A 15,002-nucleotide genomic window follows, 5' to 3' on the forward strand; every position below is an offset into this window, starting at 1 on the left:
GGCACTTCCTTTCCTGCAGGGAAATTTTTTTTTCCCTATCTTGCAGAAGCAGACTTGGGAGCAGAGGGGTTTCTTGGGTGTTGTTTTTTTTTTTTTTTTTTTTACAAAGTAGTCCTAGGTATTGCAGCTTTGCTGTCCTCTGCTTCTATCCCTACATCCCAGAGCAGCTGAGTGAGCAGGTGCTGGCCTCTGCTGGCCCAGATCGAGGGATTCTTTCTGATTTGTGTCTTCACATCTATGCAGACAGCAACCACAGTTTGTGCTCAGAGCCCTCTCTGGGTGTGGGTTGTCCCTGCATGTCCTCCTGTCTGGCTCCTCTCCTGCTGGAAGTCCCATTAGGAGCTCACACACAGCTGCATCCCACACCTGAACTCCAGTGAAGTCTGATCTGCAGAGGCACGTTACCAGCAGCCTGAAGGAGGGCACAGGGGTCATGGCTCTCAGCACCTCTCACTCTGGCACTGGTTATCCAGTGCCACATAGTGACAAATTTAGCAAAACAGGCAGTGGCTGGCAAGTGCTGTTATTTTGCCACTACCAAACTACTGCTTCCAGCAGTCCAGCTTAGGAAAAGCCCCAGGCCACCTTATGAGCACAGGCTGCCTCCTCCCTCCTGCACTCATAGCCATCACTTAAAAAAAGCTCAGTCCAGCCTCTCTGTGCCACACTTTGTCCAAAGAAGAATCAGCACGTTTTAACTAGAGGGTCAGTTACTCATTGGTGAGGAAAACCTCCATCAAAAGGCTCATTCAAGAGGGTCAAACTCCATCACCGTGCACCGTTCTGAGGCACTAGGGGCGGTGTGCTGCTGCAGGCAGCTCCTCAGCCTCGGTAGGCCTTGAGCAGCTGGCCTGCGATCACCAGTCTCTGGATCTCACTGGTCCCCTCGTAGATCTCGGTGATCCGTGCGTCGCGGTAGTGCCGCTCCGCCGGCATCTCTGTCACGTAGCCCATCCCGCCCAGGATCTGGATAGCCTGGAACAAGGGCAGCAGCTTAGAATGGAATCTCTTTTCTACAGAATACACACGGCCATTTAAAGGGGAATTGAGCCTGCTACAAGCATAATGGGAGAGTGGGACACACATGGGGATGGCTGCAGCTCATCTGTGATCACAGGAATACACAGGACTGATCTGTGTAACAGCAATATGGATATTCCAGATGGGCAATTATTGCTTCAGAGGTATCTGGTATCTGTGATCTGTATTCTAAGATGCTTTTCTTAAAGACAGGGGACAATTAACAGAGGAACAGAGGATCCCATCCAGGTGCAGTGGTGATGAATGGTGGCCTCATGCTCTCTCCCACATTGCTGCTCTTTCTTAAAACTGCCACTGCTCTGGACAGCAGCAGACACAGGCACTTTAATAATACAGCTGCCACAGGCCAGTACAAACCCCCACCATCCTCCTGCTTCCCCACAACCTGTGAAGATGGTTGTGCTCATCAGCTTCAGCCATAGGGCTGGTTGCTTGGTTGGTTGGTGTGTTTCAAATATAAATTAGTAAATTCCATCCCACCTTACTAAAGCACTTGTGAGACACCCAAAGTTCCTTCGCACACGATGTACGTCAGAGCTGTCAACTGACAGTTACCTGATGAGCGATGGACGTTGCAGCTTCTGATGCAGCCAGTTTGGCCATTGCCGCTTCCTTTGGGGAAGGAAAACATCACTGAGGGTGCAGCTGTCACAAAGAGGAACCCTCGTCTGCACGAGGGGCTTGAATGCTCACAGAGCAGAGAGACAGGCCTGCTGATGGTGCCATGAGAGCAGCCACCCCCTCCCATGGGCTACAGCTTGAACTCAGGGGCTGCCCCAGGGATCACACACCAGCAGCGCTGGCTGGGCCGGCACTGAGCACTATAGAGGATTGGGGTTCCCTGGCCTTGAGCCCATGTCCTGTGCTGTGGCTGCTGGACAAAGGCAGGGCTGCAAATACCTTAGTGAAGGGCTTGCCATTGTCCTTCAGCATAGCAGCTCTCCAGGTCAGCAGGCGTGCACCCTCCAAGGCCACAGCCATGTCTGCCAGCTTGAACTGCAATGACAAACACAAACACTGCCTTTGGTCCAGGGCCTCTGCCTGCACAAGGGGACAGCTGAATTCTCCCACCCCCGGGGCCATCTAAAGACAAGGAACCTCTGTAATTAGTTTTAACAGCATCTGAAGACAGAATTATCACCCTGTTTATCCCAGTCAGTACAAAGTGCACTGTGTGCCTGATACCATGCCCAAGAGCACACAAGGACTTTCCACCAGCCCCTTGTGGAACTGCCCCGTGTGCCCAGCTCATACCTGCACTGCCTGGAGCTTTGTGATGGGTGACCCAAAGGCCATTCTCTTCTCAGCATAATCCACAGCACAGTCCAGAGCTGCCTGTGCTATTCCAAGTGCCTGAGAGGCAATACCAATCCTTCCTCCATCCAGAGTTTGCTGAAAAAGACACGAAATATGTGTAAGTCAAGTCATACTTGATCAAGAATAGTACATGCACATTTCTGGTGTTGCTGGAAAGCTGCTGTAGCTTTAGAATCCTCAGAAACTTCCTTGATTTGGAATGTTCCCAGTAATGCAGGAATAGAGAGCTATAACAGGCACTGCCACTGCAGAGAGAAGGCAAGAGTTCAACAATAGAAGGAGAAAGGAGAGGAATTCCTTATTAGCTGGGAGAAAATGAGAGGGTGCAAAATAGGGGAAACAGCACAAGGATCTGCTCTGGAAGGAGCTGGAAAGAACTCTTCAAGCAGACCCAACACACTCTACAGCTGATTTTCCTTTGGAAATCTCGTCAGTTTTCCTTTTTTACCCTCATGGTTAGGATACACACATGAAAGTACTTTTCAAACTGATTAGTGAACCCAGTCAATTACCTGACTTAGCTCAAACACCTACTCTGCCCCTCTGTGCACAGGAAGAAATTGTAGCACAGGGAGAAAAGGCTTCATGTTCCCAACCCTAGGCTGAAGGTCTTTAAAAGAATCCCTCAGTCACCAACCACTTTTAGTTCTGGACATTATGGAATAGGCTCTGGTTGGCCTAAAGTGTCAGGCCAACAAAGGGTGTCTTGCCCCTCCAGAGAGAGCAATGACCACTCTCACAGGACAGTGCTTCACTGTAGAAAACAAAGCTGTTCCCAGCTGCCTTGCTCCTCCTCAGAAGTCACATGAATACAGTAACTCAGCTGTCATTCACCTTGAGACACTTCAGAAGTTGTCATGGGCCTCCAGGACAACTTTCCTCTGCCACAGTATTCACATGGGGAAATGCCATATTTTCCCTTTATCTATAGGTACAACTAGGGGAACAGAGGATTGGGAAAGAAGAAAAATTAAAATATACTGCCCCTGTTGACACAGCAGCTCAGTGGCATCAGCACTGCTCCAGCTGAGAACTGCCACAATAAAAGTGCTGTCAAAGATCTGTGTAAATTAAACATTCATCAGGCTCTGGGAATGATTCCTCCCACGTTGGCAAGAAGGGTCAACAGTTTAACATGACACAGAAGAGCTTATGCAAGCAATCCTGACTGAAGTGACTGCCTCTGGAAATGGTTTACCACACAGTAAGCTTGGAAGCTATGACTGTACACCCACGGCTGCCTCCATCCCTCTCTTACCATGGCGATCTTGAAGCCCATCCCTGGCTGCCCCAGGAGGTTGGCCTTGGGTATCCGGCAGTCCTCAAATATCAGGTTGGCAGTGGAAGAGGCTCGGATTCCCAGTTTGTCTTCTTTCTTCCCCAGTGACAGCCCAGGAGTTGGCATGGGAACCAGGAATGCACTAATGCCCTGCAACAAGACCCAAACTCTTAGGAATGGTGTCTTCTTACCTTCCCACTTCCTTGCCTGTCAATGGGCTCCCTCCATTTTACATAAAAGCCACGTGTCCAGGTAACCAGGAGGAGGGAGGGCAGAGCTGAGACAGAACAAAACCAGCACCCATCAGGCCCTCCTCTGCTCAGTGCCTGCACAGCTTTAAAAACAGAGGCCCAGCTGTGGCAAAGTGCTTCTCCACAGCTCCTTCACTCCCACCCCTTTTTTGTGATACAAACTGATACAAACTATCACACCTTGTGCTTCAGGGATTTATCGGTGGTAGCAAAGACGACAGTGGCCGAGGCGTCCCAGGCGTTGGTGATCCAGGCCTTGGTGCCGTTCAGGACCCACTGGTCCCCGTCCAGGCGCGCCACGGTGGAGGCGGCGCCCGCGTCGCTGCCGTTCCCTGGGAGGAGCAGCCAAACCTCCGGTGATCTGTGACACCTGGGGCAAACCCAGCCCTGCCTGCACCCCATCAGCTCACGGCACCTCCTCAACTGTGCCAGTGTCCTCACTGTCCCTCCCACAGGACAGGGAAAGGCCTATGTCTGCAGGATGTGTCCAGAGCTCTGCTCACACAGGGAATGAGTATTTTCAGCAGGGACCATAGGATGGCAGTTCATACCTTGGGTACTGAGACTTCACTCACACAGAATTGCTATAAACCACCCTTCTACAAACTCTTCCAGTTCCAAAGACCAAAAGTCCATCCTAAACCTGACTAAGGAAAGAAGCTACACCACAGGCTTTGCAACAGGGATGGTAACAGTCACATCATCACCTGGTTCACTGAGGGCAAAGCATCCAATTTTCTCTCCACTGGTGAAAGGAGCGATCCACTGGTGCTTCTGCTCTTCAGAGCCAAACTTGAGTATTGGCCCTAAATACAGGGACTTTAAGAATTTAGCGTTGTTAGTGCTTCTTGAAGGTACAACCAACAAGGTAACTCCCATGTGTGCTCTCCAACACAGCAGAACCCTCCAGAGGAGCAGACCCACTTCTCCCAGCCCCCCTGTGCCTCACCCCATGCCTGCCCCTCACACTCACGTTGTTGACGCTGACGATGACGCCGGTGGAGGCGCAGCCCCTGCTGATCTCCTCCACTGCGATGGAATAGGCCAGGTAGTCCAGCCCTGCTCCCTTGTACTTCTCTGGCACATCCATGGCCAGCAGCCCCAAGGCTCCCATCTTCCTCACCTGCCCACAGGGAACAGACAGGTCACGGCCTCTGCAGCACCAGCAAACACTGACACATACGTGGAGAGCAGGACACGCCGTGAGAGGGAAAGATCACACAGCTCCTGGTGAAATGGGAACCTGAACAAAAGGGTAAGTGTCCCCAGGTCCTTCAGCAGGAGCTGTACACAGTCACTGTTGTTTAGGCTCTTGCCTGTTTAAAGAGCTCTCTTCAGTACTGGGAAGAGGAGAGCCTTCTGAAGGGGAAATAGGGAGACAGAACTCCACCAGCATTTCCTCAGCCTCCCACCAAAGCCCTACCCTTGCATGTCACCTGTCAGTAGAAATGGGAAATCCAGCTGATAAAAATCATCAGAACTTTACCTTTCAGTCTGCTGAGGCTGCAGTCTAGGACTGCACAAAGGAAGAATTTTACAGAATGAATGACTGCAGAAAACAGTGGTTCAAGGTGATTTTTTTCATTCCCAATAAAGCCAAATCTTGCTTCCCAGAGAATTTTTTTATTAGTTACATTGCAATCTACCCCAAGTTCCCCAGCTAGACTCCTTGCTTCACAATCATAAGCCTCTGCTTGCTTTTAGAGCAACCAGGGAGAATTTTAATTTCCCAGGGAGATACATAATTTCCCTCCTATGCGGGCACTCAAAACACCAATTCTCCTCATTAAATCCAGAAGATGAACAAGGCACCCACTGATTCTATGGATGTTGCTTCATCTTATTAAACACTTGTTTGCATCTTGAATTTTCCCCTACACATTCAAAAGACTCAGAATTAAACATAAAATTCTCAGATGAGAACAGTAAAGAAGTAAAGTTATTTTCTTCCTCAGGTAAGTGTGACTTTCCTTGCTATCATCCTTATACATTACTAGAAAGAGAAATGTGACAAAACTCTCATGCCTCCAACGTTTGCCTCTTGGAATCTCTTGGCTAAGTAACAGGATCTGTTTTGCTGGAGCTTTGTATTTCATTGCTTAACATGCACTGGTGTGTCTTTCCACAAGAGAAATCACTGGTTTGGCTGGAATTTCAATTTATTCACAGGCCCAGAGGATGAGCAGCATGTACCTCCTGATCACTTGTTTCCACCATCTGAAATGCATTTACATCATCTATACTTCCTCACCATAAACCACTATGTGCAGTCTGTAAAAGTATTTAATCTTACAAATCAATTTTATCATTCCTATTACAGCTCAGAGGTAAGTCGGTAAGAGAACTAAAAAGTCAGTGGTACTAAAGCCAGATACAGAGAAACACAAGTAAAGGTGAAGAGCTCGAAATGCCCTGTGGGAATTACAACATCCACATTCAGAACAACGAGTTGATCTAAACTTCAGTTTTCCTCTAAACCGGAGCTGGATGTACATTTTGCCTGGGTCCGAATGGTGCTGCCCCAGAGCAGCAGGAAGGGTGCCATCCCACCCCTGGCACCCACCTGCTCGGCCGGGAAGCGGTGCTCCTTGTCCAGCTGCGCTGCAAGCGGCATCAGCTCCTTCTCCGCGAAGTCGCGGACCGTCTCCCGCAGCATCTGGTGCGTCTCGGGCAGCTCGGCGCTCTGGTACACGGTGTGCAGCCGGCGGCACCGCAGGGCCAGCGCTGCAAGCGGGGAGGGGACTCAGCGCCGCCGCTGCTGCCCCTCAGAGCGGGCCAGGGGTGGGCGCCGGCCCGTGAGGGGCTCGGAGCGCCCCCCGCCCCGGACACGGCCCCGGGACACGGCCCCGGGACACGGCCCCGGGACACGGCCCCGGGACACGGCCCGGCTCAAGGGCGGCGCCACTCCCCGCCTCAGGGCACTCGCCTCAGGCAGGCCCTGAAGGGCACCGGGACGCCACCTTCCGCGCGGGCCGCGGCCCCTTCCCGCCCCTCCCGCGTGCCCCGCAGCTCCCCGGAGCAGCCGCAGCAAAGCGAAGCCGCTCCCGCCGCCCTCACCCCGGCGGGCTCCGCCGCCACAGCGGGACATGGCCGCCGCCATCGCCGCCGCCGCCATCGCGCCGCCTGTGGGAGCGCCACGCCCCCTGAGGGCCCCGCCCCGCCCCCTGAGGGCCCCGCCCCGCCCCTGCAGCCACCGCCCCCTGGCGGCCCCGCTCCGCCCCTGCAGGGCCCCCTGCGCTGCGAGGAGACGGAAGGAAAGAGAAGGAAAGAAAAGGAAAGGAAGGTCCTTTATTCCTACTGCTGGTGACAAAACCATGGGGGTACAAACACTGCGGCACCGCGGGGACACCTCCGCCACGAGGACAGCCCCGCGGCGCTGCCACGGCCACGGGAGCAGGGTCCGAAGGGGACAGCACAGAGGAGTCCGTGTGCCAGCAGCCCCAAGGCCACACTGTGAGAAATATAAATACATGTCCTGTAACAGCACTGGGATCCAGGCAGGCAGAGAGGGCGTTTGCTGGTGTTCATTTTCCTGCTGCTGCAGAGGAAGAGGTGCTGGCTCCGCCAGGCTGCCATCACTCAGCCTTGTCCTCCGCAAGGACAGGGGACGGCAGTGTTCATGTCCGAGGGTCACACCCAACAGCGAGCCAGACTCTGGGGTAGCACGAAGTAGCTCCACGTCACAGGACAGCAGGGCAGAAAACTGGGAAACGGCTGAAGACAATGTGATGAAACACAGCTGAGAAGTAGAGTTGCTACATTTGGAGCTCACTGCTTCACCACCTTCCTCCTTCATTTCTGACTACTGAACACTTGTTTTATTCTTCCTGAACCCTCAGATAATGCAATAAGCATCCCCAAGCACCAGAGAAGAGGCTGCTGCTTCTCTGCAACAAGAGACATTGAAAATCCTCAAGTACACACACAAAGGAAGACATTTCCTACAAGAAACACAGGACAAGGACAGAAGTGCCCAGTCCATACAACGAGAGATGACCTTCCTTCACAAGGTGCAGTATGTATTCCACACTCAAGGTATGAAAATAGCTCTCCAGGAAGTTTGCTGGCATGGATCCAAAGCCCTTACTTCAAAAATGGGAAAAAGAGGTCCTGGTACGAAGAGGACAAATACTGGAAAAAAAATTACTATGAGTTTGTGGATTTGGTCCCTTTCTTTTTGAAGTTTTGAGCAGAACTCAGTATGGTCCCAACTTTTTCTTTTTCCAACTCAACCTGAGCACAGTTTTTGATACCTTTTCCCTTGCTCAAACTCCAACTGACACTGAAAGCATCTCCTTTGCCTGCAGCACCAGGCTAGGACTGACCATCCACATGTCAAGGATGTGATCCCAGTGGAATTTCTTCCAAGCTCACTGGCATGAGTAGCTTTGACCCATCACTAAAAAAACAGAGCACACACTCCAGAAGAAAACTGGTCTGCTAAACCACATTTACCAAAGACATCATCCCTGCCACAAAGATAAGAGGCTTTATAGAAAGTACCTAAGAGAAAATGAATCCTAGGGAAGCTACTAAAGTAGGGACAGAAGTTTGGAAATCCCTGACTTTCTGGATTACAATCAACTTCTTCAGTGCTGGGTTGCCCTCTTGTAGGGACTTTATTTTTCCTGCAGCATGCTTTTAGGGCAAAGACCTTCTGATTTAGCAAAGCAAACAAACCCAGCTAAAAACCGCAGGATGCTGCTGCTGCCTGCGAGTCTCCCGGTTCTCCTCCAGCTCTCCCTTTTATTGCTGAATAGCTGACACGTTCACCGGAGTGAAAGCAACCGCTGCAGTGCCGTTTCCTCGTCTCTGCTGATGGCCGAGGACAGGAATTCCCTTTTCCTACCGGGACCCAGCACCGGCAGCGCGCTCCCGCCGCCAGCAGCCGCTAGATGGCGCGCGCGCCCCGTGCGCGCTCCCATCCCCATGCGCGCCCCCGGCGGTGTCCGCCCGCCCTGGTCACGAGCCCATCCGCCTCTGTGGAACCTTTACAGCGACAAGAGAAACAGATGGGAATCGTCACACTCGTAAGAAAAGCGAGAGGTTGCTTCACCTAGAAAGTGTGATAAAGTAACGTTTAAAGGCACCTGGATTTATACCACATACAAAATTCAGCTCAATATGCTAAAACTTGCCAGGGAGTAACTAATAGGATCTTCAGACGCTATTTCTGAACACTTCAGGATGAAAAGCACACTTCCAGGCAGTTCTGCCTTGTGCTGAGTAAGTTAGAGCAAAGAAAATGCTTCCCAACTCAGAGGCACAGCATGAGGGCTGCTGAGGGTGTTCACTGCAAGAGGCATCTCGAGCTCCACCTCAACAGCAGCTTTAACAAATCCTGAAGATCCTAAACAAGATTGCGTTAGTGCCTGTGGAGATGCTGGAGGGGATCGATGGTGGCAGAATTGTTCTTCATCTTTCCATCAGGCAGACCTTGCCCCTCCACATTCCCAAGACATTTGTTGTGGTTGCTCATGATTAATGCTCCACCCAGAACAGGTCATTTGTTGTGGTTAATCATAATTAAACATCTTCCTAAGAGCTGGAGATTCTTTCAGGGCTGCTACCCCACACACTCTCACTGCTTACTCTGATGCCAGCTGATGTTCCATGCCAAAGCTGCTTTCACTAATCTGGAAGTAAAGGCAGTGGTTTCCCGTTGCTGTCTGCATTAACAGGCTCTAGGCTCTGATGTCCACCCCACTCAATCCTGCTAAAACAAACTATGCTGAATCCCTCTTAACACAACAGGTAACCATCAAAGAGTTAGGTTTTAACTGTCTCAAGAACAAATGGAATTAGTATCAGGAAAGCTCTCCAGTCTAGACACAACCTAACTCCCCTAACAAGAGACGGGAAAAGTACCAGTCTTGAGAGCCAGCAAAACTGGCAAAAAAGGGTTTTGATAGCTGAGATTTTGCACAGTTCGAGCTGGGCCCCAGCATTGCTACTGGCAAGACACAGGTCCTTCTCTTCCCACTGCATGATGCTATCTCACTGCCAGATCACAAACACAGCTGTGGTATCAACCTTGGCAGCGTGACTTCCTAAACCATAAATAAGCAGCTGAGCCGGCAGAGCAATGATGGGAACAATGAAAAAGAGAACCATGTACATCCTCACTTTCCAAGGATCCCACTCTGAGTAATCTGACCTGGGAAGCTTTTAGCTACTAATATCTCCACTGCAACAAAGAAAATGAGCTGGTGCTGCTCACAGCAACTCTGACAGACCAGTCAGGTTTACAAGTATAGACTGAAGCCTAGGAAGCTCTGCTTCCTACTCATTTTTCAAGTGATTTTCCACATTCTCCCTTTTTCCTCTAAGCCCCACTAGAGTGATATCTCCACCCCAGTCAGGCTGACAATGTGCTGTCCATCTAAAAAACAATACATTCTGCAGCAAGGGCCAAAATTCCTACAAAGGGAAGAAGGAGAAATGGTAAATATAGAGAGATTATCTTCAGCTCTAAGGTTGACACCTGAGCTCCAATATTCAACAGTTAGCTCACAATAGCTCAAACAGGAATGCTATCAGAGGGATAGCCCCCTTTTTCCCCTATCTCATATCTCTAGTGAAATCTCTGGCAAAACAGAGATTAAATGTTCTTAGGGGCAGCTCAGGTCCCCAGAGGCAGATGGAATATTCCTGCACTGCTTAGAAGCTGAACTAGTCTCTTTCCCACTGAAGAATATTGGGATGCATCCTAAAATACAGTGTCAGTCATGCCACAAACAAAACCACTGCCACTGAAGAGATGATCTATCCAACTGAACCAAAGATCAGCTCTTCAAGCATCACTGACTACTTGAAGGGGTTAAGATTCTCCTGATAAAAATAGCTTAACATAAACACGCTGACCTGCTGAAAAAGGATATTCACCCAAGAGATGAAACATCAGAAGCACTAAAGGTGCAACCTAACTAGAAAGACTAAGAGCAAGAATTGTCTAAGAGTGCCTCTGATCACTGACCTAACCAAGGTTATCAGAAGACAGCCAGGAACAGAGAAGGAGAGGCAGGATATGCTGAGTGTCAGACAGAGAGGTGTTGCAGGGAGATTTCCTTCCAGGAGCTGTCGTCTTTGCTTCATGTTCTCAGCCTCATGCACAGAGAAAAAGTTTGGCAAGAAGCCTTTTTGCACCAGACAGCAACTCCAGTCCACTCCTGCACATCTGGAACGGTTAAGGGCATCACAGCATCCAGCAGACAGAAGGATTACTGTCCTCCATTGTAAGCATAGTCGGCCTTGTTGTGCATTATCAATTTGTTGTCCACAAAGTAAAAGCTGTCCGAGCGCGTCTCGTACGGGTTTTCAACCATCAGACGGACTGTGAAAGAGAAAGCTCCATTACATTCAACAGCCAGCCACAGTCAGGATAAAAAGGACTCTGCCAGCTCCACTGGATTTACAAGGCTGATGCTCTGCCCTTCCCAAGGAAGAGAAGCAAATTGCTCTGCTGAGCACACTTCAAAGGCTGCAGCCTGCCCTTTCCTTTCTTCCTGTTCACAGGGTAAGTGCTGTCAAAAGCAAACAGAGGGGGGAATCAAGTAACCTCACTCAAAATTACCTTAGAAACTGAGTGGAGCCAAGCAGCCATCACATCTGTAGGCAGAAGGAGCTTGTTTGTGGCACTCCCCACAGGTACACAGGCAAGATGAAAACCCCAAACCTACCCCACAGCCAGGCAGCCCCAGTAGGGCCCCTGTGCCTCTGCTCTGTACACCCCCCGAGGACAAACGTACCCTGTGCAATCTTGTATTTGCACAGATCTTAGCAGGCTTAAAAACAGACCTCAGGGAGAGCCAGTTCTGTTTCAAAGCAGGAGGCTCTAGCCCTAACAAGCAAGTGCAGAAAACAGATGGATGGCTATAAAAAAATCCCCTTCTTTGGTGTTTTGTTTTCTTCTGGGCTACACGAGGCTACATCAGGCACGTCAGCCCTGTGACTTTGGTAAGTTCTTGCAGCCTGTAACTTAGCACAGGTTGTCTTATGCTTTCATTTTCAAAGGACGAGACTTTGCAGCATAAATCTCTAATTCAGACAAGATTACATATTGCTAAACTGGAAACCTGTATCTGTTTGTTCCTGTCCCCTTAATCCCAGTCACAACTTCTTTCACAAGTAGAGAGAGAGAATGAGCAGATGCACACACAAACAAAACATCACTCATTGTGGCAAAGGAGGTACTTACTAAGGTCTTCTGAGAGCTGAGGGAATTCATAAATGTGTTCACATGTGTTCCTACTACTGGGGATGCAGAAGCCAAAATCAAAATCAAAGTTCTTCAGCAAGCGATCTCGGAAGTAATGTCTCTCAATCATTCGGAAGTTTGACACTGGCTTTTCTCCCACTGTGAATTCCACTCTGCATGAAAGAATCAGGAAAGAAACAGCTATTGGGAAGAGCAGAGCCTTAGGCATGAGGCTACACAAGAGTCCTCTACAGAGAGTTTGATATTTGTAGTCTAAGATAGGCTCTCCCGAGTCTTCAACCCAGTTTTGTTATAAACTGTCAAGTAACACTTTGTAAACATCCAATTTTCCCCTCTTCCATGAGCTCATACTCACGTTGCACCAACAGTCCGAAGCCGGAGGAAGGCTGGGGTGAACTGGTACCGGACAAAGCGACCTGCACTCGTGTCCAGTTCACTGCTCTCGTCCTCATCCTCATCATCGTGCTCTGGAAAATGCACCAGCCTGGAGTTACTCTGCTTGTAGAGTACACGTGAGGTGATGCTGCCTAGTGGGTGTATCAGGACAAGCTGCCTACTGCTTAGGTACTGAATGTAAACACATTTAATAATTGGCCTGAGACTTTTACTGGCACAAAGTAAAAGAGAAAAGACTTGCCATGACAGTTGGCCCAGCCTTGGTGGCTCCAGAACTGGATCCACCCTTCCCTCCATCTCACAGGATATCCCCACTCACAACTGCCAATGCACATGAACTAATCTCTGTTATAACCAGCCCAAAAAAGGAAGATTGCCAGTCGATAGTTCTCTCGCATCCAACAATAATCATATTTTTATCACAAGTTTCTCAGCAGAGATAAACTCAGTCCTATGCTTAAAGGAGAGGAATTTGGTCATCAGGACATGTACCAAAGGACCCTTCTGCTCGGTTTGCATGGGTCGTGCATTGCAACCTCTCAGCTCTCTGAGTCTCTCTATCCTTGCAACGTTTGCATGCTGTACCTGAAGCAGATGGCTTGGCAATTTCAAATAGTACCGTTCCAGTTTCAAGGTCTCGGATTTTAAACCTGGTGAAGTCAATGTTGTAAATGTTGTCCTCAGGTTTGCATAAATAATCTAGAAGAAAGAGAAAAAATATAGTAACATTTCAAAACACCTGTGACCACTTAGCAAATCAATTTCCTTTTTTGTTAGCCCCAGCCCGATAAGATATGGACTGCTCGTTGTTTTGCAGAAGCTTCATGAAAGCAGCACAAAATTAAGGATGTGAGAAACAAAGGCACGGTAGGTGCCAGGTAGCAGAGCAAGAAAGGGATGAGATCGGGACAGAAAAGCAGAGACCAGCAGCCCAGAGGAAAAAAAAATCAAAAAAAGAAAAAGCCTCTAACAAAACAAATCAAAACGCACAAAGAACACAAAAGCCCCCAAAGTTTCTGTAAGTCGTGCGGGAGTTCCCGGCAGGCGCGCCCCGAGCCGCCGCGTCCCCGGCGCTCCGCAGGCCCCAGGCCCGGCCCGGCCCCGCCGGGGGAGCCCCCGCCGCCCCGGGACCGGCCGCACTCACTCTCCGTCACCCGGCACAGCCCCAGGACGTGCTCGGGCCGGACGGTCTCCAGCGCCAACAGCTCGGACTCGGTCCAGGGCTGCCGTGGCGGCGCTTCGGCCGATCCGCGCCGGCCCCGCAGGCGGCCGAGCGGCCCCGCGGACCCCGGCGGCAGCTTCTTGTCCGGCCCCGGCGCCGCCGCCGCCGCCCGCGCCCTGGAGCCGCTCATGGCCGATGCCAAGATGGCCGCCGCCCGCCTCGGTAGCTATGGGAGCGCGGGGCGGGGCGGGGGCCGTTGCCCGGCAACGCCGCGCCCGAAGCTCAGCGGGGCCCGCCCCGGTCGCTCCCGGATGGGTGACCCGAGACCCCGCACGGCACCGCCGGCCGCTCCCTCCGGGGATGGAGCGGGACGGGCCGGCTGGACAGCTGAGTTACCTGAGGGAAAACTACACAAGGAACAAACAAAACCGGCCCCACTCCCGCTGCCCCGGGCGGCTGCCAGCCCGCATCCCGCTCCCGCTCCATCGACCGGGGAGCCGGTGGTCGCCCCTCGCTGGGCTCCCGGTCCTGAAGGCACGGCCTGAACCGCAGCCCAGCTGGTGACACAGAGAGCAGGTGTTCCCCGAGAGCCCCGCTCTGTTCAGGGGACGGTGGTAAGCACGTTTCGGAGAGCAGCACTGTCAGCAGGAGGATGCCATGGAGGGCACACACACCATGCTCTGCCCGTGGGGAGGGGACAGCGACAGCACCGTGTGCTCGTGTGCCCCCGGGGCTGCCAGTTCCATCAGCACACAGCGCGGGGGCAGTGGCAGACAGAGGACGAGTCCCCCCAGCCTGGTGGCAGGAACTGGGGAGGTCCCACTTGGAGGGACTCACAGGAGCAACACACAGGGAGGAAAGAATGTGTTTCTTCCCAAAGAGGGGCAGCCACCAGCCCCAGCAGGCACGCAAGAGCTGCCCAGAGTCACCTCCAGCCCTCTGGGGAACTGGGGCACGAACAATAAACATCTGCACCCTCTTTTCAAAATCCAGCCAACTCTGAACAAGCTCATGATGACCAGAACCAGATTTTGAGTAGTGGTTTGTGACACTTGCTGTGGCTTGTGAGCAGCACACTCCTGCTGCCAGCCAGACGTTGTTTCAAAAAAACCCGCCCACAGCAGTGCTCCTAAATCCTCCTCACTGCCCGAGCTTGGTGCCTCCATCCTGTGCCCTAAGGAAGGACAGACACAGGCCCCCCGGAAAAGCACCTTCTCTGCGTGGGGCCAGGGTCCCTTGTCCCCAGGAGCAGGCGGCACCCAGAGCACAAGGTGCTGCTTTCTCTCTGCTCCAGCCCCATCCGCCTCTGACACGGTTCCAAGCTGAAAGCGGGGCAGC

General features: G+C 51.6%; 1 protein-coding gene across 2 annotated transcripts; it reads right to left on the reverse strand.

Annotated features, from left to right (window-relative positions):
- Positions 1 to 80: 80 nt before the first annotated feature.
- On the reverse strand, positions 81 to 13,873 carry ACADS (acyl-CoA dehydrogenase short chain; the record flags this gene model as incomplete). Of its 2 annotated transcripts, XM_083873678.1 has the most annotated exons (13): positions 81 to 975; positions 1,597 to 1,653; positions 1,942 to 2,037; positions 2,296 to 2,433; positions 3,617 to 3,787; positions 4,069 to 4,220; positions 4,596 to 4,707; positions 4,862 to 5,011; positions 6,452 to 6,612; positions 12,086 to 12,258; positions 12,462 to 12,573; positions 13,088 to 13,201; positions 13,647 to 13,873. In XM_083873678.1, 13 exons carry the CDS (start codon positions 13,852 to 13,854, stop codon positions 823 to 825), a joined length of 1,797 nt encoding a protein of 598 aa, XP_083729804.1. In that variant the 3' UTR covers positions 81 to 822. The 2 variants fall into 2 exon arrangements, with proteins under 2 accessions (XP_083729804.1, XP_083729803.1); XM_083873677.1 differs by lacking the exons at positions 12,086 to 12,258; positions 12,462 to 12,573; positions 13,088 to 13,201; positions 13,647 to 13,873 and adding an exon at positions 6,946 to 7,003.
- Positions 13,874 to 15,002: the final 1,129 nt, after the last annotated feature.

This window comes from Zosterops lateralis, assembly GCF_965231275.1.
Source record: "Zosterops lateralis genome assembly, chromosome: 17".
NCBI classification, from domain to species: domain Eukaryota; kingdom Metazoa; phylum Chordata; class Aves; order Passeriformes; family Zosteropidae; genus Zosterops; species Zosterops lateralis.